The following is a 26,923-nucleotide window of genomic DNA, read 5'->3' as shown; positions in this document are numbered from 1 at the left end:
AGGATTCAATACAACATCCAACCCTCAATACCAGAATAAACACTGATATGATACTATGAGCTGCACACTTCCTGTCGTGGTTGTTTCAGATGTCTGTTCTACCACTAGGGGGCAGCACCAACCTCTGGTTTGTGTGTGTATGAGAGGCCATGGAGGCCAAGATAAGGCCAGGGTGGAGGCCAGGATGAGGCCAGGGTGGAGGCCAGGATGAGGCCAGGGTGGAGGCCAGGATGAGGCCAGGGTGGAGACCAGGATGGAGGCCAGGGTTGAGTCTTGCTCCATTATCTCGTGGTTCCGCTGTCTCATGTGTGGGGGAAGACTACAGTGTTGTCTGGAGTCTTATTATTCTTTTTATTGTTTTATCTTAATACATACTTAGTATATGTATTAATACATGCATGCACAAGTGTATCTGTGTGTATTAGTGTTTGTATCTGTGTTTGTGTGTGAGTGTATCTATGAGTGTGCGCGTGTTTGTGTGTGGGCGTATTCTGTACATTCCAGGCTTTGTGATGGTTCCCACAGCAGAGACAATAGTCTTGAGGATTGCGGTCAGGTGAGTTTGAGGAGATCCTCCAGGTGATAAGGCTGGCAGTGTTACTAATGTTACTAAACGCAGAACAAGATGGAGCACAGGGAGCAGGTGGATGGTGACACCGTTTTATAAAGGTCAGTTGAATGTTTTCTGTTCATATGTTGGAAAGTATAGGGTTAGGGTAGAGGGTTACTTATTTACTGCCAGTCCAGGTGGAAATCATGTCTGATGCTTTCAAATAGGGATAAATACTATTTGGGTTAAATTATGGGTTAATCCAAGACTGTAGAACTTCTGATTTTTTTTATATCCATCACAGTAGTGATGTAAGTATGAAAACGGCAGATTGTAATGAATACAAGTTCCTCAAAGAAATTATAGATGCTGTATCATTGATCTGCTTTAATTTCATTTGAGTATTTTGACCCTCTATTGACTGGAGAGCAAATGGTAGCAGGTTAGCTTAGCTTCAGGTGTGGTGGCAGGCTGTGAGCTACAGCAGGTTAGCTTAGCTTCAGGTGTGGTGGCAGGCTGTGAGCTACAGCAGGTTAGCTTAGCTTCAGGTGTGGTGGCAGGCTGTGAGCTACAGCAGGTTAGCTTAGCTTCAGGTGTGGTGGTAGGATGTGAGCTACAGCAGGTTAGCTTAGCTTCAGGTGTGGTGGTAGGATGTGAGCTACAGCAGGTTAGCTGAGCTTCAGGTGTGGTGGTAGGAGTGTTGCACAACAGGATTCATGTTTCTGGAATGAACAGATGCATTGGTACATGTCACTGTCAGAGGCGAATCTTGGTGTTTGTTTGGCTTGAATTATTTACACCAACCATGCTTTTAAATCATAGAGTAGAATAAAACGTAATTATCCATCCTGGATACACGTGTCTTTGACCCCACCTTCCATTAAACATATCACTTGCACATTCAGTATTTTCAACATTCTATCTGTACATCCACCAAATAGCCTACATTCTACACATTCACCTAAAACATTCCACATGCATTCTATACATTCAATAAATACGTATACATTCTGTACATTTACTCAACCAACCTGTTTCCACTGCACCAGGCTCCTCGAGGCTGGTGCAGTGGAAACGAGGCTCCTCACACCTCCCATGTCTGAAAACAACAGCATTTCCTCTGACTTGAGAAGGTTTCCACAGACCACAGAGGCAATATTGTTGTTAGGACTGAGCTTTCAGAGTAATCATGGTTACTGCCAGACAAGAAAAGGTTCCTCATTCCTGAGATGGTTTCCTACACAGGAGGTTAGGTGGTTTGTTACACATAACTATCTGGGAAGTCGTCCTTGGAAGCTTTTCTGAAAAAATCCGCCACAAGAAATACCTGCCAGGTTATTGGATGAACCATCTGTCTATCACAGGCTAACATCAAACCATGCCCATAGCTGCCAGTATTCCTCATAGGACAATGGACTGGTCTGAAACTGTGGTGCGGACCAAACGAATGACTTACATTTAGTCATTTAGCAGACGCTCTTATCCAGAGCGACTTACAGTAAGTACAGGGACATTCCCCTGAGGCAAGTAGGGTGAAGTGCCCAAGGACACAACGTCATTTTGCACGGCAACCTTCAGATTACTAGCCCGATTCCCTAACCGCTCAGCCACCTGACTCCCCGGAGCTTAGGAGATGGTGTGCCTGAAAAACTAGGGTTAGGGTTAGTCCGGGTTAGGGATTTGTAGTCCTGAGTTGCCAGAAAGGGGGTGTAGTTTTTAGCGGATTTGTAGTCCTGAGTTGCCAAAAAGGAGGGTGTAGTTTTTAGCCGATTTGTAGTAGTGCTGTCCACTGTGGGGGTATTCACAAGGCATACACCAGAGGCTGGTAGTAGCCTACTGATAATGATCTATTGGTAAAGTACAGTGGTTTGTGTACTGACGCCTTGTTTCTAACCCTAACCCTTGTTCCTCACCCTAACCCTTGTTCCTAACCCTAAACCTAACCCTTGTTCTGCATATAAAAACATGTCATCTTGATGCCCACCTCTCCTGTAAACCTGTTCATCTCTCTCTATCTAGCATGTGGCCTCTGAAGGATGATGAAATGAGTCACTCTGGGGAGAAAGAGAAGGGGGCCACTGACTTGAACATGAGCCTGTTTGGAGAACATGACACGAACACCAAAACTAAGAGGTAAGATGAGAATCCATAATTGTTAAGGACTGTTGTCCATCTCAGAGCTCGGCTGCACTTCCATTCAAAATCTCAAAAAACAATTGCTGGTATTTATGCCATATCACAACTAATCACAAAGGCTTGTGGCACATCAACTTACATGGTAAATCCACACCACTGCCCAATTTGTTTTAATACCTTACAGCACAAGTGATAGAAGAGTAATATTAAAGCACCTCACCTATGTTTCCCTATGCGGATGTTTGTTGTTGAAATTAATGAAATGTAATATCCTACCTAAAACGTTGTAGGTCAGCACAATAAATATATAATGTCAAGTGTGAAAATTAAAAGTAGATGTATAAGATGACGTAGATACATAGGAGATGGTTAAAAACTGTTTGCTCTCAACTAAGGCTGTGACTCCATTGTTCAGTTCCCTCTTGTTACTCGCACCACAACCCAAATAACAATGGGTGTGCCAAGTTACCAATCAGTGGCCAAGATGCCAATCTGAATCGTTATATTTGAACAATAACAAATATCAGGGAAGCATTGAAACTATAATCATCATTCTTTAAATATGAACAAAAAGGCTATTTGGCTTTTGGCCATAGGTTTATTCCTTTACACAGCTTTTACACCTGTTACAGCACTGCTATGTAGGTGTACTATATCATATCACAAAATAATTAGTTTGTCCATCTGTAGTTAGGATTGTGGTGGTTATTTGAATTTCCTTTTTTGAAGCTTTTCACAAACCGTAACTCATCTAATACAGTTTTTGTTTTTAATTGTGATCATTACTCAGAACATATGAGAGACTGAAGGTATGTTCCTGTTGTCTGTTGTGTTGAAGCCCAATCCAGCAGGAGAGAGCAGCCTCACCTGTTCCCAGTTGTGTGTCCATGAAGAGTAACTGGTCTATGGAGGCACCTGTTGTGTTCGGAGACAAACATATTACTACTGAACCAAGCATCAGTCAGGAGAGAGCAGCCTCACCTGTACCCAGCTGTGTGTCCATGAAGAGTAACTGGTCTATGGAGGCACCTGTTGTGTTCGGAGACAACCATATTACTACTGAACCAAGCATCCGACAGGAGAGACCAGCCTCACCTGTACCCAGCTGTGTGTCCATGAAGAGTAACTGGTCTATGGAGGCACCTGTTGTGTTCGGAGACAACCATATTACAACTGAACCAAGCATCCGACAGGAGAGACCAGCCTCACCTGTACCCAGCTGTGTGTCCATGAAGAGTAACTGGTCTATGGAGGCACCTGTTGTTTTCGGAGACAAACATATTACTACTGAACCAAGCATCAGACAGGACAGAGCAGCCTCACCTGTACCCAGCTGTGTGTCCATGAAGAGTGACTGGTCTATGGAGGCACCTGTTGTTTTCGGAGACAAACATATTACTACTGAACCAAGCATCAGACAGGAGAGAGCAGCCTCACCTGTACCCAGCTGTGTGTCCATGAAGAGTGACTCGTCTATGTGTCAACCTGTTGCATTCAGAAACAAAGACATTCCTACTGAACAAGGGTAAGAAGATGTGTGGCATTGTGTAGTATTAACAGTAAGGTAACCATTTTTCTATTCTCCTCAAAGGGTGATTTGTTGCACAGCCAGCAGAACATACAATCCATTCACAAACAATTAACAAAAAAAACATAACACAAATATAGAATTACATATTGTAATTCAAATGGACACTAGCAGCAAGGACAAATACATTTTGTATGTATTGGTCCTGCACCTTGCAGATTATATCTGTGACCAGATTGAAGTGTGTGATGTCTGTGTGTGATGTGATGTCTGTGTGTGATGTCTGTGTGTGATGTGATGTCTGTGTGTGATGTCTGTGTGTGATGTGATGTCTGGTGTTCATGTTTGTGTTCATCTTAAACAGATGCGAGTGTCAGAGGAACAGTAACCAGAATGCGCTCAAAGGAACACTGCAGAGAAGTAAGATACTCCATAATTAGTCAATGAAGGCCGCTTGAATGTTCATGAACATAATCCATCTGATATCATCATATCGAACTGAATGTTTTGTCTTTGATGACTATCAATCACTTAATCTAAGAAACCAAAGCCCTGTCAATAAATATGGCCTCTTTCTTAGATCCTTTGGATGAGCTGGGTCTGGAACTCAAATCAGAACTGAAGAGAAAGTTTCAAACTGTGATTGAGGGAATCGATCAACATGGAAACCCAACTCTTCTCAGTGACATCTATACAGATCTCTACATCACAGAGGGGGAGAGTGGAGAGGTCAATTATGAACATGAGGTGAGACATATTCAAACAGCATTCAGCAAGTCGGTAAGACAAGAGACACCCATCAAATGCAACAACATCTTTAAACCCTCAGCTGGACGAGACACACCAGAACACACCATCAGAACTGTTCTAACAAAGGGAGTGGCTGGAATTGGAAAAACAGTTTCTGTGGCACAATTCATCATGGACTGGGCTGACGGAAAAGCCAACCAGGAAATCCAGCTCATCGTCCCGCTCCCGTTCCGAGAACTGAATTTGATGGCCGGAGAAGAGATCAGTCTGATTGGACTGCTTCGTCCCTTCTCTGCAGGATTCACAGAAACGGGGATCTTCATCCATGACGCACGCAGCATTCTGTTTGTCTTCGACGGTCTGGATGAGTGCCGACTCCCTTTAGCCTTCACAGATAACAGGAGCCAGAGTGACATCACAGAGTCCACCTCAGTGGATGTGCTGCTGACCAACCTCATCCAGGGGAAACTGCTTCCCTCTGCTCTCGTCTGGATAACCACTCGACCTGCAGCAGCCAATCAGATCCCTTCTGAGTGTGTTGACCTAGTAACGGAGATAAGAGGGTTCAATGACCCACAGAAGGAGGAGTACATCATGAAGAAATGCCGGGATAAGGATATGGCCAGGAGAATCATCTCACACATCAAGACATCAAGAAGTCTTTACATCATGTGCCACATACCCGTCTTCTCTTGTATTTCTGTTACAGTCCTTGAACACATGCTGAGAACAGAGAAGAGGGGCAAGATGCCCAAGACCCTGACTGAGATGTACACACACTTCCTGGTGTTACAGACCAAACAGAAGAAAGTGAAGTTTCAGAAGAAAACTGATGCAGATGCAGACTGGGATGAAGAGAGCATTCGGAGCATTCTGTCACTGGGAAAACTGGCTTTTCAACAGCTGGACAAAGGCAATCTGATTTTCTATTGGGAGGACCTGAGAGAGTGTGGAATTGATGTCTGTGATGCCTCAGTGTACTCAGGAGTGTTCACACAGATCTTCAGAGAGGAGAGTCAGATCTTCCAGGAGAAGGTGTTCTGCTTTGTCCATCTGAGCTTTCAGGAGTTTCTGGCTGCTGTGTTTGTGTTTCTATCATTCATCATCAACAACAAGAATCCAATGGCTGAACATCAAACCCTTTGCGGCACAATGCTGACCTTCTTGAATATACCTGCCACCCCACCCGAGTCTTTCTACAAGAGTGCTGTGGACAAGGCCTTGCAGAGCAAGAATGGACAGCTGGACCTTTTCCTCCGCTTCCTCCTGGGCCTCTCATTGGAGTCCAATCAGAAGCTCCTCCAAGGCCTGCTGAGACAGACAAGCAGCAGCTCACTGAGCTGCCAGGAGACCGTCAGGTACATCAAGGAGAAGATCAGGGAGAATCCCACTCCAGAGAGATGCATGAATCTGTTCCACTGTCTGAATGAACTCAATGACCGTTCTCTAGTTAATGAGATCCAATACTACCTGAGGTCAGGAAGTCTCTCCAGTGAGAACATCTCATCTACACAGTGGTCAGCTTTAGCCTTTGTGTTGCTGACTTCAGAAGAGAAGCTTGATGTGTTTGACTTGAAGAAATACTCTAGATCAGAGGAAGGTCTAATGGGGCTGCTGCCAGCGGTCAAAGCCTCCAGAAATGCTCTGTAAGTATAAGGGATAGTTTAACTATTCATGGAATCACCATTAAAAAAAAGACCACTGAACCTTTTTCTTTAGTTTTTCACAAAGTTGAGAAAGAAAATTGAGTGAGGAACAGAAGGGTAAAATGTAAGTGGCCACTGGGATAACCTTCTGTTCTTCACTCAAAATTGTCCTTTCTCAACTTATTTTTAAAAGAAAGAAAAGGATGCAGTGGTCTAATTTTTTTCCATAGCTGTATATCAAACCATTTTCTCTCTGACATTTTTAAGTGGCTATTCTATCAATACATGACAACAAGGAGCTGTTGATGTCACATGTTCTCCCGGTGATGTCGTGTTCTCCTGGTGATGTCACATGTTCTCCCGGTGATGTCATGTTCTCCTGGTGATGTCAAGTTCTCCTGGTGATGTCATGTACTCCTGGTGATGTCATGTTCTCTTGGTAATGTTGTGTTCTCTCCCGGTGATGTCATGTTCTCCTGGTGATGTCATGTTCTCCTGGTGATGTCATGTTCTCCTGGCGATGTCATGTACTCCTGGTGATGTCATGTACTCCTGGTGATGTCATGTTCTCTTGGTTATGTTGTGTTCTCTCCCGGTGATGTCATGTTCTCCCGGTGATGTCATGTTCTCCTGGTGATGTCATGTTCTCCTGGTGATGTTGTGTTCTCTCCCGGTGATGTCATGTTCTCCCGGTGATGTCATGTTCTCTTGGTGATGTCATGTTCTCCTGGTGTCTTTCAGGCTGAATGACTGTAACCTCTCAGAACGGTGCTGTGAAGCTCTGTCCTCAGCGCTCCCCTCCTCAGATCTTAGAGAACTGGACCTGAGTAGCAACGACCTGGGGGATTCAGGCGTGAAGCTGCTCTCTGCTGGACTGGGGAGTCCTCTCTGCAAACTGGAGACACTTAGGTCTGACTAATTAACTGATAACTCAACCACACATCAGACATTGTATTTGCATGCTTGAATTAGACAAAGTTGACAAAGTTAAGTATAAACTATCTGACAAGGATGAGATGCAACTATTAGTTTCCGTTGATAAGTAGTGAGTGTTCCCTGTCCATCAAGAAGTGCATCAAACATATTTGAATGAAACGTTGATTTACTAACCAGGAACTATACTACACAGGGCAGTCAACTTCCTTACACTACATAAAGGAAAATGTCAATCTATAAAACAATATTCGGACAATTGCATTCTAACTTCTATGTTCTCCACAATGTTCAAATGGTTTTATGTAATTGGACACACCAGCTAACGTGAGGTCACAAGCTGAATATATTAGTAATGGTGACCCCTGACCTCTGCTCAGATGAACATGTTAGGAGTGGTGACCTCTGCTCAGATGATCATGTTAGGAGTCGTGACCTCTGACCAGATGTCACTGCAGGAGAAGGAATTGTTTTGGTCATAGTTCAGCTCCAACACCTTGAAAGATTAATTTAATTATAGTGGCTAAGCCTATAACTTAAAGCCACTGCTATTTGGACGTAAAAAACAAACAGGCTATGGCTATTGAAATAGCTGACGCGCTCTCTGCTCACTCACACTGGTCCGTAGCTGGCGGTAGAAATCAGACTCCATTATGACAATAACATCTCCTGGTTTTAGGTTTCTCGCTGTTTTATTCCATTTTTGTCTTTCCTGCAGCAAAGGTAGATATTCACGTATCCAACGTTTCCAGAAAAGATCAGAAATGTACTGAACTTGCTTCCATCTTCGCTTTACATACAGATCATGCGATTCAAACGATCCAGATGGTAATGATGGCTTCCCTTTCATTAGAAGAATATGGTTGGGAGTGAGTGGTTGGCTCAAGATTATGTGGATCATCCGACAGCTTGGTGATAGGCCGATCATTTAAAATGGCCTCAGCCTCACACAACTGTAGAAAGCCCATCCTCTTCCAACATCTGCTGTCGAAGGACGGAACTGAGAATTCTTATCATGCGGATTACACGCTCCCATACACCACCATGATGTGAGCCTGCAGGAGGATTGAAACACCACCTGATTCCATATTGTTGCAACACTCCTTGAATCTGTGCATGATTTGATGAGTTGACAGAGCCTCCATTAGCTCCTTTTCCGCTCCTTTGAAGTTAGTTGCATTGTCTGATTGGATGCGAGCAACTTGACCTCTCCTAGCAATAAAACGGGGCAAAGCATTAATACATGCATCTGTATCCAGAGAATTTGCCACTTCCAAATGTACTGCTCTGCTTGCCATACAAGTGAATATCACTCCATAGTGCTTAGCTGTCCCTTGTCCTCTCCTCACCTCGAGTGGTCCAAAATAGTCGATTCCAACGTTAGTAAATTGCGGAAGATTAGGAAGAATCCTCTCCTTTGGCAAATCTGCCATCTTTTGCTCCATCATTCTGCCATTGTATCTTCTACAGAAGGAACTTTCTGTTATGATTTTCCCTCACAGCTGAGTAAGCACCTGTAACCCATTTTTTTGGGGCCTCAACGTGGACAGCGTATGGTTACGACCACTATGGCCAAGCTGTTGATGTATGTACCTGATGATGAGCGTGGCTATGTGTTGATACTTTGAGAGGATAATTGGATGTTTCATTTCCTCTGGTAATGAGCCTTTTGTCGACCGTCCTCCAACTCTCAGAAGCCCATTATCCATATATGGGTCCAACCTGTAGATAGCACTCTGCCTCATTGTGGGTTTTCCAGATGCCAACATAGAAATCTCCTCTGCAAATTGATGTTGCTGACAATATTGAATAATGGCATGCTCGGCCTCCAAAAGATCCCCTGTCGACAAATGCTGCCCTTGTTTCTTTTGGCGACATTGAGCTACTGGCACACGCCTCCTGTGAGTCATCTCCAAAAAAGCCTTTCCGATCTTGAGGAACCAAGCCACTGCTACTTTCAGCTTCCTCCAATCTGAAAAGTAGGTCCGTAGTCGATTGGTGGCATCAGGTGAGCCATCCACCCTAACAATATTCACTTTGGCTTCCTGCTTTACTTCCAAGTCATATGCTCGTATTGCAGTTGTCACAACATTTGCCGGCCAGTCGTCTTCGGGTCCCTGCAAAAACTCTGGACCACCAATCCATTTATGACCGTGCATACCTCAACCCTCACTCCTCAAGATGCGTCATCTGCTGGCTTTTCCTTGGAGCCAACATGTCGCCATTGGGATGTTTTGGTGGATTCCCTGATTGTCGTGAGCTTGTTGAAACCGTCCTAATTTTTTATGTACTTAAGCACTGCTGTGCTATCAGTCCAAAAGACTGACTCTTGCAACTGGAGCCTTAATTCACTCTTCAGCATCAGGTCAACACGAACAGCAAGGACGGCTGCAGTCAGCTCAAGACGAGGAATGGTGATCGTCTTCAAAAGGTGTAACTCTGGCCTTACCCGTCAGGAATGCAAGATGGACGTTCCCTATGTCATTCTGCATCCTTAGGTAAGTGACTACTCCATATCCTGCTTCACTAGCATCTGAAAAATTATGAAGCTGGGCTTTTTTGGAGTTGCCAAAGCCGTTAGGTTTAATGCACCTCTCAACCTTAGACAACACGTCCAAGACTTCAACCATTTAGTCCACTGATGCAACATGTCCTGAGGTATGGTTTCATCCCATCCAACATTTCTTCTGCAAAGGTCCTGTAAAATGATTTTGGCAGGCAACACCACTTGTGCAAGAAATCCGAGGGGATCATAAACAGAGCTTGTCACTGACAGAATTCCACGTCTGGTGGAAGATCTTTGAGGAAGGAATCAGTCTCAGCACACCACTGCAGACCCAAAGCTCGCTCAACAGGAAGAGTGTCCCTGTCAAGATTCAGTGCCATCAGATCATTTGCCCTATGTTCCTCAGGTATAGTTTGCAACATTGTGCGACTGTTACTCATCCATTTGGTCAGCATAAATCCTCCTTTTTTGCAAAGAGCAATTCAATGTTTGACCAAAGGAGTAGTTTCTTCATTGGAGTCCATACTCTTCAAACAATCATCAACGTAAAAGTTCTCCTTAACAGTTTGAACAACTTCAGGTGGAAAGCCTGACTGTCATCGGCTGTTTTCCTTAGTGCAAAGCTGGCACACCTCGGAGAGGACACCGCTCCAAGCAGATGGACAGCCATGCGGAACTCAGCCACATCTTTGGTCAGGTCTCCATCTAACCACCACAGAAACAAGGAAATCCCAGGCCTCCTCAGCCACCTTAACCTGATGGAACATTGCTTGTATATCACCCATGACCGCTACAGTTTCCTGTCTGAATCTGAGCAGGACTCCAAGCAATGTGCTAGTAAGGTTTGGACCTTGCAGGAGCTGCTGGTTCAATGATGTTCCCTTGAATGATGCTCCACAGTCGAATACAGCCCTTAGCGTCCTCTTCTTTGGGTGATATACACCATGGTGAGGGATGTACCACACCTTGCCACTGTTACGATACAGCTGGTGTGTAGGTACCCGCTCTGCTTATCCTTTGATGATCATATCGTTAAGACATGTTACGTACTCCTCATAATACTACTTATTGTTCAGGAACTTTCCCTTCAGGCTAAGAAGCCTTTGCTTTACTACAGAGAAGTTGTTGGGCAGTTGTTGTTGTTTCCTTTCTGAAGGGCAATTTCAAGCTGTAGTGACCCTCTACAAGTATTGCTGAATTTTCCATAATTTTCATGAACTTGATGTCCTCTCTTGACAGACCTCTCTCCTCTGTAGCTCTCTCATTGAACTCATGATTATACTGCTGACTCAGCATTTCCCCCAATATTGACACAGAAATCTTGTTGATGACTGCTGAAGGAATGTTGCAGTCGTTACCTTATTAACCCTTGTGTTATCTTCGGGTCATTCTGACCCATCAGTCATTGTGACCCACCGTCGTATTGCGACAACTTTACCGCATACAAAAACAAAGTGAAGCATTTTCTTTTAACCGTTGGGCTGTCTCTAACCCCCCATATTGCAAAGGTTAAAAGAAAATTATTTTTATTTGTTTTTGTATTGGTTAAAATTGGGTCAACACAACGATGGTTCGTTATGAACCTTTGGGTCTTGTGACCCGAAGGCAGCACAAGGGTTAAAGGTCCATTAATAACCCAACGCTGTCCTCATAGCATAGGGTCCGTCCCCTTGGCTGTTAATGACCTCCCAAGGTTCCAACATCTTGGGTGCGTTGCTTCCAATCAACAGGTCCACATTCGCCTTAATGCAGGGGATTTTAACTTTTGACAGATATGGCCATTTTGCCAAATCTCCTTCGGTCACGATGTTATCTGTACTGACAGGCATTTTCTCTTGGCTGAGGACTTCTGGTAGATTATAGAAGAGTTTGCTCTCCAACCCAGACACTTCCAAATCAGAACACTTATATGCCGGCACAACCTTTTCCTGCCCCATGGTTTTAACCTGTTAGGGTTAAAACCATGGGGTTTGCAGCAAAAAGTGCGTTCTTCTACCAGCCAGATTGAGTCCTTTCATGAGATGTTCCCTTAACTCTGGCCGCTGTCTGTGGTTTTAACCTGTTAACCACCTTTGATCCAGAATTTCCTGACGACATGTCCTGAATGTCGCCAAATAAAGGGTCAGATAGAACTTTGCCATGTTTTTCGATGAATGAAACCAAATCCTTGAACAGAGCTCTGCGATTGGATTTTTCCAGAATGTCATGTGCAACAGTTCTCCATCGCTCTCTTAACCTAAATGGTAACTTAGACATCACTGCTCTCATGTTGCTCATCATGTCCAACTCTTGCATGTACCACAACTTCTCCATAACATTACAACATGACCGCAGGAACAGAGAGTAGGCTTGTAATGCATTCACATCTTCTGATTTTATTGAGTGCCAAGCCAAAGCCTTTTCCATGTATGCAGCAGCTATTTTATATTCATTTCCAAAGTGTTCCTGCAACAATCTTTTTGCATGAGCATAGCCTTGAGCAGGTTCAACCTTGGCTGCCCTCTAGTAAACTGCTCCAGGTAATACAAGCAGTCACCAGTGCAGACCTTTTCCTCCACACCTTGTTCGAATACTCTTTTAAATAAGATATATTGAAGAGGATCCCCATCAAATAGAGGAATATCTCTGGCCGGCAATACCAGCCCTGTGGTTCAGTCCACTCCCTTGGTTGAATCCTTTGTTGCCACCTAGCCTCCTGTGGCTCCTTAACCTTTGGTGTTGGGTTAGTTGCTGGCAATGACTGGTTTGTTCAGCTGAACTGGCTGGTACTCCTTTGCCATTGCATTCAGCTCACTTGCTTTCTTTCCTTGTGCCCTTTTCAGGTAAGAATTCATTGCGTTTGGTGATGCCCTCGAAACAATTTGCACGTCCGAGGCCTGTAAAACTGCTAATTTAGCAGTGGATGCTTCTAGCAAAGCTTCCAGCTCCAGCTGTTCTTTTTGCCTTTTTAGCTTTTGCTGTTGCTCTTCCAAAGCCTGTATTTTCTTTGAAGCTTCCACTCGAACGAGCAGTGCTGCTCTGTCAGCCTCTTCCTTACATTTAGTCATTTAGCAGATGCTCTTATCCAGAGTGACTTACAGTAAGTACAGGGACATTCCCCCCGAGGCAAGTAGGGTGAAGTGCCTTGCCCAAGGACACAACGTCATTTTTCAGAGCCGGGAATTGAACCAACAACCTTCTGATTAATAGCCCAACTCCCTAACCGCTCAGCCATCTGACCCCGTTGTAAGCCGTCTGACCCCTCCTTGACTCTGGCAGAGGAAGCAGTGCTTGATTTTCCACTGCACACACTCTTTTTGCTTGTGTGCTTGCTTGAAACATTTGAAACACTGTCCTCCTCATCATTGTCAACCTTATTTCCACCTTGTTCAGAATCTGTTACCCACATTTTCACGTTGGAAATAAAATCATTATTACAAAACATTTTTGCTTGGAACCATACAATATATTTTTCCCTTTCACCATCAGGTAGCAAACCCATTAAAGAACCATGAATACAGTTTGCTTCATCACACAATTTTACCAGATCATCAAGAGCACATCTTACCTCTGATGTATTATCACCTTATTGTATAATCACTTGTATCTTTTCCCTCAAATTTCTAGCCTTATTTAGCTTAGTCTTTCTGTCACTCTGTAACCTTTCCAGCCTTTCACAAAGTGCTTTAGCAGTTAATTTCACAACACGTTTTTCCTTTTTGTCCTTTAATGTATCACAGTCGTACGCGCTAATGTTCGTTTCAGCCGACTGCGCAATAGCCTCGGGACTGTCCGCGGTTTCACGCTTATCCATTGTTTAGTTCAATCCAGTAATTCACAAAGTCAATTTCATTTGCCCTTGACCACCAATGCATTGGATTTATGACTAGTGTGGCGCTACTCATACCTCGTGTTGGAGCCCTGCCCCTCCACCCGTGAACGACTCCGCTGTCCAGTATTTATAGAGCAGGTCCTTTCCTGGCAAAGGTGAATGGGATCTTGATCCGATGGTTGAAACGTGGTTAACACAGCTAAACCGCACGCCATCCGACGCTCGGCCTCTCGCTGATCATCAGCTGGTAGCTACAGCTGACTCGGTGAAGGCTGTCAATTTCCAGCAGCTTCCGATGTCCTTCGCCGCCGTGATGAAACTCCTCCAATTTCCATGTTTGGGCAAAGCTGACTTACTTTGAGCAAAGTTTTTGACTTGCTATAATGGCTAAGCCTATACCTTAAAGCCACTGAGGGGCTGCTATTTGGACTTAAAAAAACAAACAGTATATGGCTATTGAAATAGCTGACGCGCTCTCTGCTCACACGGCTCCGTAGCTGGCGGTAGAAATCAGACTCTAATAGTCATAATTGCGTTTGATGGCCATTTATTGTTCACATTGTTGTTCTAATGAACTTGCAATTCCATATGTCCAATTAAGCTAAAAATAAATAAATAATTGTGTATCCACTTTCAAGTGCAGCAAGAGCATTTAACTGTGCAGCGATTAGACGCGTGCGCTCAAAAACTATTTGTGCTCCTCCCATAAGAGCACCCCCTGTTACCTTTTGAAAGGTACCTACTTAAATAGGCATCCCTCCCAAGCTCACTAGTGCCACCAGTGGACAATTTGTGTCCTAAACCCAAACATATAAAAATGGCTCTTACAGTAATATTAACAAATAAATGGACATGCATTCTCCCCGTGATGTCAAGTTCTCCTGGTGATGTTAATATGTTCTCCTGGTGTCTTTCAGGCTGAATGACTGTAACCTCTCAGAACGGTGCTGTGAAGCGCTGTCCTCAGCGCTTTCCTCCTCAGATCTTAGAGAACTGGACCTGAGTAGCAACGACCTGGGGGATTCAGGCGTGAAGCTGCTCTCTGCTGGACTGGGGAGTCCTCTCTGCAAACTGGAGACACTGAGGTGAGTATTCATGAGTTACAACTGACAGGTATACATTTGTATGGCAACAGAAATTAGCATTAGCATTAACAACACTGGTTAGACCAGCAGGTGGATAGTCAGGTGGCTGAGCGGTTAGGGAGTCGGGCTCGTAATCTGAAGGTTACTGGTTCGATTCCCGGCTGTGCAAAATGACGTTGTGTCCTTGGGCAAGGCCCTACTTGCCTCGGGGGGAATGTCCCTGTACTTACTGTACGTCTCTCTGGATAAGAGCGTCTGCTAAATAAAAATGTAATTCCCTTATGTGGGTTGTTAAACAGACACCAGTCACCTCGTAATCAACCCATTTGTGCTGACACACTTAGCAGGCCCAAATGGACTCTGTGACGTTAATAATTATATTTCTACAGGTTGTCAGGCTGTCTGGTCAGAGAGGAAGGCTGTGTTTTTCTGACCACAGCCCTGAGTTCCAACCCCTCCCCTCTGAGGGAACTGGACCTGAGCTACAATCACCCAGGAGATAAAGGATTGAAGCTACTCTCTGCTGGACTGGAGGATCCACACTGCAGACTGGAAAAACTCAAGTAATAAATGTTTGATGAACCAGTGTTTCCGTTTGATATACGTCCACTCTTTGACTCCACCCCTCCCTCTTTCCACAAGCTCTACATTGCTCTCAGCTTTTCATTTTTTTTCATTTTTCATTTCATTCATTGACTTCAACTTCGACTAACTAATGTTTCTAGAGAGAAGACACCAGAATTAGATAAAATACAGTATAGAACTGGGCCTGGTTAACATACTATAAGTAAACTATATACCTCACAGTTTCTCTGCTTCTTCCGACAGCATAGATCATGGTGGAGAGGAGAGGATACGTCCTGTGCCCAGGAGATGTGAGTACTAATTATGAAAACTAATCCTGTTTTATTTCTTGAACTGAACTGAAAGGACATAAAGCACAAGGGGGCTTTGAAGCTGCAACCTCTTGATACCCAGTCAGATGCACTAACCACTGAGCTATGAACCAGAGAGACAGCAATAGAGTGAGGGAGAAATGGAGAAAGAGGGAGGGAGAGAGAGAGAATGGAAGGTGACAGGAAGAGAGAGATTCTAATGTGAACGATGATGGTCAGTCTGTGTCTTGGTCTCCCCCATCAGATGCCTGTGAGGTCACACTGGACCCAAACACAACAGACAGATTCCTCTTTCTGTCGGAGGAAAACCGAAAGGTGACACGGAGGAGAGATGAGCAGCCGTATCCTGATCACCCAGATAGATTTGTCAACTGGCCACAGGTGCTGTGTAGAGAGGGTCTGTCTGGTCGCTGTTACTGGGAGGTAGAGTGCTGTGGAGGAGGAGTCTCTGTAGGAGGAACGTATAAAGGCATCATCAGGAAAGGAAAAGGTGAAGACTGTTGGCTCGGACACAATGACGTGTCCTGGAGTCTTGTCTGCGATGGGAACAGTTACTGTGTCTGGCACAACAAAAAGAGCACCGACATACCTGTCTCCCCCTCGGGCTCCCACAGAGTAGGAGTGTATCTGGACTGGCCGGCCGGCACTCTGTCCTTCTACAGAGTCTCCTCTGACAAACTGACCCACCTGTACACATTCCACACCACATTCACTGAGCCCTTCTATCCAGGGTTCTGGGTTAGGTTTGACTCCTCAGTGACCCTGTGTCCAGTAGAATAGCCTCCCTGGTCCTCAGAGCTGCATTCTCACACTCATGTAACTGTCACAAGAGGCTATGTCTGCAGTGGTCGGTTTTAGGAATGCACTTTCTAATGTAAAGTTTGCAACTGAATACTAAGTAGAGATCAATTACTTTAGCTCTCATTATTCATTTTCCAAATGTACCTGTTGATAGTTCTACCAGATTGGTAGTCACAACATACAGTATGATACTATATCCCACCTACTGTAGGTCAGTTACATACATATACTCTGTAGATTTATCAGGTCTCATATGGCTGTAAAGGCCACCACACCACAGGCAAGCAACGTCACCTGGATATGTTACATTGTACTGCGTATGTTCAAATGACAAATACAGCACACTTGAACTTGTGTGTTGCTTGTTTGTGTTTGTTTGTGTTGGATTGTTTGTACTATACAACTTGACAAATAAAGCAAACCTGGACCTGTGCAGCAGTTGCCAAGGTGTATAATTGTGTGTTGCATGGGTGTTATGATGAGTTCTGTGTTGCATGGGTGTTGTGATGAGTTATGTGTGTAGCAGGCTGAGACCAGGTTCCTGTATAGACCTTCTCTCCTCTGGAACAGGGCGTTCCTGTATAGACCTTCTCTCCTCTGGAACAGGGCGTTCCTGTATAGACCTTCTCTCCTCTGGAACAGGGTGTTCCTGTATAGACCTTCTCTCCTCTGGAACAGGGCGTTCCTGTATAGACCTTCTCTCCTCTGGAACAGACTTCCTGTTTACATCAGGGAGTCTTGGTGTTTAGGGCTGCATCAAAATATGATTGTTTTTGTCAATCTTATAATTTCTCTGCTGCACTAATGCACACGTGAGAAGGGGGGACTTCATCCTCACTGTTACTGTTACACTGCAACATTAAGTGAGTGATTTTGATAAAGCGAAGGCTACTGTACACCAGGTATCTCGAAATGCCTTATCACAGACAATAGAGCTTCTACGATCATCTTTATTATTTAATCCCAAACAGCAAAATAGAATGCTAATCTTGTGTCTGAAGTACTTCTGAGATTCTAACTCATAAACTGTTTTGACCTATTACATCGTGCTGACACATTGCAACACACTATAGAATAAAGTGATAACTGGTGAAAGTCTTTTCACAAAATATAATATAATCCATAGCTATCTATACAGCACTTGCATTTATATTTAGGACTTTCATCAGGAAATTCTGGGCATCGTTGGCCAGTTCATTCATACACTTTTCAAGTATTGTGTAGGTTGTTCTAAATGAAAGGCCTGCTGCCAAGATGGAGACTACGATTGGCAGGAAATGTAGACCTTCCTGTAACCTCTCAGAACAGTGCTGTGTCTGTGAGAGAGAGTGAGACCTGGGAGATGGTGTGTGTGTGTTTGTGTGTGAGAGAGAAAGAGAGAGACTGTGTGTGTGTGTGAGACCTGTGATAAGGCCTTGAAGGTTCCAAAGGGCCCCAGCTGTTCTCCTCCCCTGGAGACCCTAACCCTAACCGTGGAGACCCTAACCCTAACCCTGGAGACCCTAACCCTAACCCTGGAGACCCTAACCCTGGAGACCCTAACCCTGGAGACCCTAACCCTGGAAACCCTAACCCTGGAGACAGACTCAGCAGAGTGGAGCACCGTCCTGGTCACCTCCTCCACACCCTCCTTGATCTTCCTGCCCAGGTCAGTCTTGGTCACCTCCTCCAGAACCTGCGCACGCATGCACGCACACACACAGACACACAAAAACATGCACACACACAAACACGCTTACGCACACACAGAAACAAGCTCACGTACACACATACAAGTACATACATGACGTAGCGCCGCTCTGAGTGGCAGCTGTCTTAGCAGCTCTTCTTTTTTCTACTGTTTTCTCGACTTGTTCTTGACTTTAATTGTTTTCTATTGTGATGAGTTTGTTTGTATTTATCTATCTATCTACCCACACGCAAACGTGTGCGCCGCAGCACACCGCCCCCCGCTGGTAGGAATGGGAAACGCAGGGACCCCTCCCCTCCTGCAGAGCTGGGATGTCTCCCTGCGGCCAGCTTGCTAAGACACCCCGGTGACGCATCGTGTTGGGCTGTACGGTGTACACTTTTATCCTCTGTATGTACAGCTGATAAATACATTTTCACGCATCCTTTAGCGGGATCAGCGTTGGAGACTAACCCTAACCCTCGTCTAGAATGGGGAACAGAGACGATGAATACGATTTCTTGTTCAAAGGTAAAACATGATGCCAGCTTCTCCGTCAGTTCAGTCATTTCATCATTGTTTTATTCTGTCCAATGCCACACCAGTCATCCGCATATGCACGTATTAAGTACTGGAATTGTTAGAGAAGCAACGTTGCCTCGCTGGAAATCGGTTGATGGGCATGATTTCGTTCTTCCTGTTGTCACAATAACATTCCTGCGCCTACGGCTATATTTATAGGTAGCGTGCAACACCCGCTGTTTCTGTTGACGCTTCAACTTTTACTAACTCATGACGAAAAGAGAACGAGTTACTGATTCATATTTTATCTCCGCGTTCTAAAACACAAGACGTGCAGTTGTAGCTTAAGGGTCGGTCATTTTAAATGTATCAAGCCCGTTGGGTTACGCGAGGTTCACTTTCCGGTTGATGCACACAAACACACACACGAGTTGTGTTAATGGTTTCATCAATTTTTTTAATTGATCCCGTGTTTGTGTTGCATCTCCTTGAGCCCAGCCCTCGCGCCTGCGCCACCAGCAGCACGGGGCCTGGCTGTAGAAGCTCCCTGTTACTGTACATACATGTAACATACACTACACAACACATACATGACTGTAAACATCACACTCTAGGCTACATCCATTGCTATAATCACACTGTACATGACTATCTGTACATACTACAGAGATGAAATTGTAGGCTACATATATGATAATGCATACATGACTGTACATACATGTCTAGCTGGGTCATGCTGCTGGTGATGTGTAGTGTGGTTGTGGAGGAGACTGCCTGGGGAGGTAGTGGGGTGAGAGAGGGGACGGGGGGAGGGGAGAGAGAGGCTCTATTTCTTCCTGTCAGACACAACAAAGGAGCTTCTCTCCTCCTTCTCTCTCTCTACTTCCTCTTCTCCTCCTACTCACTCTCCTCCCTCTTTCCCTCTTTCTCCTCTCCCCGCTGTCTCCCTTCTTTCCCTAACCCTTCCATCTCCTCCCACTTCCATCTCCTCCCCCTTCCATCTCCTCCCCCTCCTCTCCTCTGCTCCAGTGGTGCTGATCGGGGACTCTGGTGTAGGTAAGAGTAACCTGCTGTCCCGGTTCACCAGGAACGAGTTCAACCTGGAGAGTAAGAGCACCATCGGGGTGGAGTTCGCCACGCGCAGCATCCAGGTGGACGGGAAGACGGTCAAGGCTCAGATCTGGGACACGGCCGGTCAGGAGCGCTACCGAGCCATCACCTCCGCGTGAGACACACACACCTGGACACACACACCTGGACACACACACCTGCACACACACACCTGGACACACACACCTGGACACACACACCTGCACACACCTGCACACACCTGGACACACACACCTGGACACACACACCTGGACACACACACCTGGACACACACCTGCACACACACCTGGACACACACCTGGACACACACACCTGGACACACACACCTGGACACACACCTGCACACACACCTGCACACACACCTGGACACACACACACCTGCACACACACCTGGACACACACCTGCACACACACCTGCACACACACCTGGACACACACCTGGACACACACCTGGACACACACCTGGACACACACACCTGGACACACACACCTGGACACAAACACCTAGACACACACCTGGACACACACCTGCACACACACATGGACACACACACCTGCACACACATGGACACACACACTTACACACACACACACACAGGGTCCCCATATGCATACGTGCATCCAATGTCTCCCTGCTTGTCTCTCCCCCCCAGGTACTACCGGGGGGCGGTGGGGGCTCTCCTGGTCTATGACATCGCCAAGCACCTGACCTATGAGAACGTGGAGCGCTGGCTGAAGGAGCTGAGGGACCACGCCGACAGCAACATCGTCATCATGCTGCTAGGCAACAAGAGCGACCTGAGGCACCTGCGGGCCGTGCCCACCGACGAGGCGCACGCCTTTGCAGGTACACGCCCACTGGACACGCCTTCACAGGGACACGCCCACTACACGCCTTCACAGGGACACGCCCACTGGACACGCCCACTACACGCCTTTACAGGGACACGCCCACTGGACACGCATTCACAGGGACACACCCACTAAGACAACTACCATTAACATACACCCACTACCAGATGTTCACTAAGGGTCCTCTTGTCCTCCACCCTCCTCCCCCTGCAGAGAAGAACAACTTGTCGTTTATCGAGACATCAGCATTAGATTCCACCAATGTAGAGGAGGCCTTCAAGAACATCCTCACAGGTACGCTCCCCAACGGGTGTGAAACTCCACAGAGCAGTGTGTGTGTGTGTGTGGGGAAGACACACACTTACACTGTCAATTTCTCCACCCCTCCCCCATCAGAGATCTACCGTATCGTGTCCCAGAAGCAGCTCTCTGATGGCTCCGCCCACGACGACTCCCCTGGCAACAACGTGGTGGACATCAGCGTCCCGCCCACCTCCGACGCCCAGCGGAGCCGACCACAGTGCTGTCAGAACCTGTAACCAGGGAAACCCTACCCCCGACCTCACTTCCTGTCCCTCCTCCTTGAAATCCCTTCCCTCTCTGTCTTACCAATCTAGTTTTGTGTAATAAATTATATTTCTTTTTGATGGCTGGTCTGCTTGCGTTACATTAATACCATGAAATAAAGTTTTACAATATTAGATTGTGTTTGTGGTGATGGCGAACCAGAGAGAGAACAGACAGACAGTCCACAGCAGTCTAGATTCCCTTATTCTTTATTGCACAGCAAGGTGTTACAGGAAGACAACAATCCACACTGACACTGCTAGCCCTATCCCCCTCCCTATCTCTCTCCATCTCCCCACCTCCCTCTCCCCACCTCCCTCTCCCCACCTTTTTTGAGAGGAGGAGGAAAGATGAGGAGGAAGAGGAGAGGATAGAGTAGATAAAGATGGGAACATGGAAAGAAGAGGATAGAGAGGGAGTTAGATATACATGCTGCATCAGTTACATCCTGCTACATGAGTCTTCAGGTGGAAGTCAGTCTCTAGTGTTCACAGCCATGGTTGCTATGGCTGCGGTCTCACACAGGTGAGGACATGGAGGGCTAAGCGGGGTCTTCAGGTCAGACAGGAAAGTTCCCACAGCGCTCCGTAAGTGCACGAGTTCCAGTCCTTAATAATATCTGAATTACTATTATTATTAATTTACATTTATTATGATACAGAGTACCAGGCACGGCCCCTGGCAACAGTCCTTGCCCCTGGCAACAGTCTCTGCCCCAGGCAACAGGCTCCACCCATGGAAACAGGCTCCACCCATGGAAACAGGCTCCACCCGTGGAAACAGGCTGCACCCCCGACAACGGGCCCCGCCCCCGACAACGGGCCCCACCCCCGACAATGGGCCCCACCCCTTTGCAACGGGCCCCACCCACGGCAACGGGCCCCACCCCCGGCAACGGACCCCAGCCCCGGCAACGGGCCCCAGCCCCGGCAAGGGGCCCCAGCCCCAGTAAGGGGCCCCAGCCCCGGCGCCAGGCTCATACGATGGTCTCGTCTGTGGTTTTCTTGGTGGACTTGGCGGGGACGGAATGTTGGGTGGTGCGTCCGCCCTTCATGTCAGGCACCAGCAGACGCACCTGCTGATTGGTCCTCCGCCACTCGGAGTAGAGCTGACAGTGGTACCTGAACGACACCTGGGGAGGTACATACAGGTATGTAAGTATCTGACTTACCCAACTGGTGTGTGGGTGTGTGTGAGAGAGAGAGTACCAGGGTCCAAAGGATGTAGATGGTGAACAGGGCGATGGTGAGGGCGATGAGGCCCAGGGCCTCCAGCCTGCTCCGGAGCTGCAGGTGGTCCTGGGCGCCCCGCAGGCACAGCCAGCCTGAGATGGCGGCCAGCGGCGTGATGAGCAGGAAGCAGGCCATGTCACACAGCAGCGTCCGCTTCTCACTGCGGGGGCCCGGGTCTCTCAGCCACTGGGAGGGAGGAGCAACATCACTTACCAGCACTTAGATGTTTCCTGTGTTTGATTTGTGAGGCAGTGTTACCTGTGTGAGGTAGTGAGGTAGTTACCTGTGTGAGGTAGTTACCTGTGTGAGGTAGTGAGGTAGTGTTACCTGTGTGAGGTAGTGTTACCTGTGTGAGGTAATGACGTAGTGTTACCTTTGTGAGGTAGTTACCTGTGTGAGGTAGTGTTACCTGTGTGAGGTAGTGTTACCTGTGTGAGGTAGTGTTACCTGTGTGAGGTAGTGAGGTAATGTTACCTGTGTGAGGTAGTGAGGTAATGTTACCTGTGTGAGGTAGTACTACCTGTGTGAGGTAGTTACATGTGAGAGGTAGTGTTACCTGTGTGAGGTAGTTACATGTGAGAGGTAGTGAGGTAGTGTTACCTGTGTGAGGTAGTGTTACCTGTGTGAGGTAATGACGTAGTGTTACCTTTGTGAGGTAGTTACCTGTGTGAGGTAGTGTTACCAGTGTGAGGTAGTGTTATCTGTGTGAGATAGTGTTATCTGTGTGAGGTAGTTACCTGTGTGAGGTAGTTACCTGTGTGAGGTAGTGTTACCTGTGTGAGGTAGTGAGGTAATGTTACCTGTGTGAGGTAGTGAGGTAGTTACCTGTGTGAGGTAGTGTTACCTTTGTGAGGTAGTTACATGTGAGAGGTAGTGAGGTAGTTACCTGTGTGAGGTAGTGTTACCTTTGTGAGGTAGTTACATGTGAGAGGTAGTGAGGTAGTTACCTGTGTGAGATAGTTACCTGTGTGAGGGGCTGAGGCCTGCGCTCGATGGTGAACTCGGTGTGGCAGAGCTCACAGTAGCTGGTGTTGGAGGAGGAGAGCCACTTCTCCAGGCAGCTGCGGTGCACCTTTCCCAGCGTGCCGCTGCAGCTGCAGGGGGTCAGCAGGGTCTCGCCCCCAGCACCCTCATGGCAGATACGACACATGCCCTCGTTACTGCACAGGACACATGGGACACCACACATGGGACAGGACACGTGGGACAGGACACGTGGGACACCACACGTGGGACAGGACACGTGGGACAGGACACGTGGGACAGGACACGTGGGACAGGACACGTGGGACACCACACGTGGGACAGGACACGTGGGACAGGACACGTGGGACACCACACGTGGGACAGGACACGTGGGACAGGACACGTGGGACAGGACACGTGGGACAGGACACGTGGGACACCACACGTGGGACAGGACACGTGGGACAGGACACGTGGGACAGGACACGTGGGACACCACACGTGGGACAGGACACGTGGGACAGGACACGTGGGACAGGACACGTGGGACAGGACACGTGGGACAGGACACGTGGGACAGGACACAGGAAAGGAGACATGATGGAGAACAGGAGGGAAACCAAACAGAAAAACAAGAGGGCAGAAGAGGCCACAGGGCAGGTTAGAGAATGACTATTAACATGATCATAAACAACTTTCTACATGTTGGTGTAACATCCCTTTACTCACAACCAGGGTCGGCTCCAAGGGGGATTGATGGGCAATGCCCCCCCAAAAGGAATGCTGTTCCACCCCCCCCCCCACCCCCCCCCACCCACCCCTATTATTTTGGCGTAAAGCTTCTATAAGAGAGCTTTATACAAATTGCCCCCTTATGGAAACCAATTGCCCCCCCATCCGATTAATTCTGGAGACGATCCTACTCACAACTCCAACAACTGGACTTCAACTTACCTCTGAGAACCGACTGACTTGACAACGGTGGACAGAGGTCGGCCATCTTTGGCCGTCACCTTGGCAACGTACTGAGCCTCTCCGGACTGGGTCTCGTGCGTATCCTTGGGCAGCTCCGCGGTGGCGGAGTCGTCACACAGCGAACCGGGCAAGTGGCAGCAACTGGACGACGACATGGCTCTACCGAGGGTAGAACCGATTGACCGACCAGGCGACAAGCCAACCGGAGCCGCCAGACACGACTGCCTGCCTCGACTACAGCAAGCTGGCTGGCGTGGTCAGACAACAGGGAGGGGGTAGATTATTCTACAGCCTGTACTATGACACAGACCTGACAATACTGAAGACATGAACACACAGTTGCACTTGGAAAACAAGTATAGCTCGGGTTGGTCTTACATGTTGAGCGCGTTGGCTGGGTCAATGCAAAGCGAAATCGAAACAAACCACGCACCAAGCTCGTCAGAACGCTTGCTACAGTTTAATGCACCAATAAATAACGCTAGCTATAGTAGCTAGCTAAAATCTCATACGCGACAGTGAACATTTCAGAATCATAATCATCATTTACATAGATTCTGCAGCTCACGTCGAGCTGTCTACTTAAACACCCTGGTATGTTACTAAGACAACCCTCGAGATAACTGTCTGGCTAACCTAGCCATATTATATGTTTTTATCAACAACTATACTATCACAACTATCTGAATCTGTGATCTTACCTGTCTCCCTCCGCTGGCCGCGGCCTTACTAGCAGATGCTAGCTACTTTAGCTAGCTAGCTACAGATGACATTGAAAACTCAGCAAAAAATAGTGCTTGATATAATAGTACGGTACAAGTCTGGTATCCGCTCCATCGTTTGATGTCGAACAAACTGGTTAATATACATTTGTGTATGTTTAGTAAGGTGCGTTGTGTGTGCAATCACAGCACCGAAAGCTACCTAGCTACCAACCCCTGTTGTTACACTGAGAAAGCTAGCTCTACCAACATCACTGCACAGCTGTTTAGCAATAGCTGGATCAGAGGCCACATGACCGTCATCACCCCACGTGACGCAAAATTTTAACAACAAAAAGATTTACTGGATGAGGACTAATACTCTATTGTGCTCTGCTTTAATCTACTGTTTTAGGCTCATCTCCTTTCACTGTGTGTGTGAGAGAAAAACACGTTTCTAAAGGAAAAAAAAAATAATGTGAAAAAGGGTTAGGATAAAGAAGAAAGCTTTATTTATTTTTTGGGGAAAATAAGTTAAAAGTTTCAATGGGTAAAAAACTACTATACTCTACTTTACTCTATTATACTCTACTCTGCTTTAATCTACTCAGGTTTCTCTGTTCTCCTCTCACTAAGTTTAAAATCCATAACTGCTCGCGCAGTCATAACAACATCGTCTAATAGGCCTACATTTCAAGACGATTAGCCTAGCTTGAACGTAAGTTGCTTCGACACTAACACGCAATTGTAAAAGGAAAATAGGCCTAATTAATTTATGATTAGTTTGATGTAGGCCTATTTCTACAAATCATAATTTATTGCATTGCGTAAAGCGTAAAGTCCCCACTATGGGGAGACATTACACCAGTATTGAAAGGAGTCGCTGTCGAATGTCGGAAATTTGACATAAAGGTAGGCTCACACAATATTGCGTACACTGTTTGAGGCAACGTTTAGTGATTCACAGATATAAAACATCGATAGTAGTGGCTTTTTAACAATTGTTAGATAGAAGTGTAAGATGTTTTTGGTGCCACTCGTCTCTGTGGCGCAATTGGTTAGCGCGTTCGGCTGTTAACCGAAAGGTTGGTGGTTCAAGCCCACCCAGGGACGATTGACTTTTAATTTTAAACAACAAGATAGTTGTAATGGCTACTTTTTACTTAAATATTTGTCAGAGCCTATACTTCTTTACTTTTAACTTGAGTGAAAAAGACTACACTGTAGTCTGTAGTCTTTGTACATTTATTCATTTAGCAGACGCTTTTATCCAAAGACTTTGTAGTCTTTTTAAACATGTAAACTGTTTAAACATGAGTTTTACACAGTTTCTACACCTTTATATCTGTTGTTATACTGTTGCTACACTGTTATTACACTGTTATTATGCTGTTAGGACTTTTTACACTTTGTAAAATTTTTACACTTCTGTACACTTTTGTACACTGTTATTATGTTGTTATTACACTGTTATTAGACTGCTATTACACTGTTATTATGTTGTTATTATGTTGCTATTACCTGTTATTATGTCTTTATTATGTTGCTATTACACTTATGTTGTTATTACACTATTATTATACTGTTATTACATCATTACACTGCAGTGGTGGAAAGAGTACTGAAAATGGGTACTTAAGTACACTTATTGTGTTATTACACTTTCCACACAATTATTACACTGTTG

The 26,923-nt window shown here is 46.1% G+C and overlaps 3 protein-coding genes and 1 non-coding gene across 7 annotated transcripts; 3 read left to right on the top strand and 1 right to left on the bottom strand.

The window, feature by feature from the left end:
• Positions 1 to 553: 553 nt before the first annotated feature.
• On the top strand, positions 554 to 17,075 carry LOC136958617 (protein NLRC3-like). Of its 4 annotated transcripts, XM_067252648.1 has the most exons (10): positions 554 to 669; positions 2,570 to 2,683; positions 3,525 to 4,211; positions 4,579 to 4,634; positions 4,795 to 6,610; positions 7,352 to 7,519; positions 14,778 to 14,945; positions 15,335 to 15,508; positions 15,774 to 15,820; positions 16,086 to 17,075. In XM_067252648.1, exons 2-10 carry the CDS (start codon positions 2,571 to 2,573, stop codon positions 16,619 to 16,621), a joined length of 3,765 nt encoding a protein of 1,254 aa, XP_067108749.1. In that variant the 5' UTR covers positions 554 to 669; position 2,570; the 3' UTR covers positions 16,622 to 17,075. The 4 variants fall into 4 exon arrangements, with proteins under 4 accessions (XP_067108749.1, XP_067108752.1, XP_067108750.1 ...); XM_067252651.1 differs by lacking the exon at positions 7,352 to 7,519; XM_067252649.1 differs by lacking the exon at positions 14,778 to 14,945.
• A 1,148-nt stretch (positions 17,076 to 18,223) lies between these two features.
• On the top strand, positions 18,224 to 21,496 carry LOC136958619 (ras-related protein Rab-11B-like). The gene is made up of 5 exons (XM_067252654.1): positions 18,224 to 18,842; positions 19,863 to 20,058; positions 20,597 to 20,790; positions 21,009 to 21,089; positions 21,192 to 21,496. Exons 1-5 carry the CDS (start codon positions 18,803 to 18,805, stop codon positions 21,332 to 21,334), a joined length of 654 nt encoding a protein of 217 aa, XP_067108755.1. The 5' UTR covers positions 18,224 to 18,802; the 3' UTR covers positions 21,335 to 21,496.
• Positions 21,497 to 22,256: 760 nt separating this feature from the next.
• On the bottom strand, positions 22,257 to 25,502 carry LOC136958981 (E3 ubiquitin-protein ligase MARCHF2-like). The gene is made up of 5 exons (XM_067253148.1): positions 25,237 to 25,502; positions 24,515 to 24,783; positions 23,559 to 23,754; positions 22,571 to 22,780; positions 22,257 to 22,494 (listed from the first exon to the last, which is right to left on the bottom strand). The coding sequence occupies exons 2-5, from the start codon at positions 24,688 to 24,690 to the stop codon at positions 22,339 to 22,341; spliced, it is 738 nt and encodes a 245-aa protein (XP_067109249.1). The 5' UTR covers positions 24,691 to 24,783; positions 25,237 to 25,502; the 3' UTR covers positions 22,257 to 22,338.
• Positions 25,503 to 26,275: 773 nt separating this feature from the next.
• On the top strand, positions 26,276 to 26,349 carry trnan-guu (transfer RNA asparagine (anticodon GUU)). Its single transcript has one exon. It is a non-coding gene; the product is annotated as a tRNA-Asn (tRNA).
• The last annotated feature ends 574 nt before the right edge of the window (positions 26,350 to 26,923 follow it).

This window comes from Osmerus mordax, chromosome 16 (genome assembly GCF_038355195.1).
Source record: "Osmerus mordax isolate fOsmMor3 chromosome 16, fOsmMor3.pri, whole genome shotgun sequence".
NCBI classification, from domain to species: domain Eukaryota; kingdom Metazoa; phylum Chordata; class Actinopteri; order Osmeriformes; family Osmeridae; genus Osmerus; species Osmerus mordax.
Note: the sequence above shows the minus strand (reverse complement) of the source record. Positions and strands in the feature narration are given on the sequence as shown.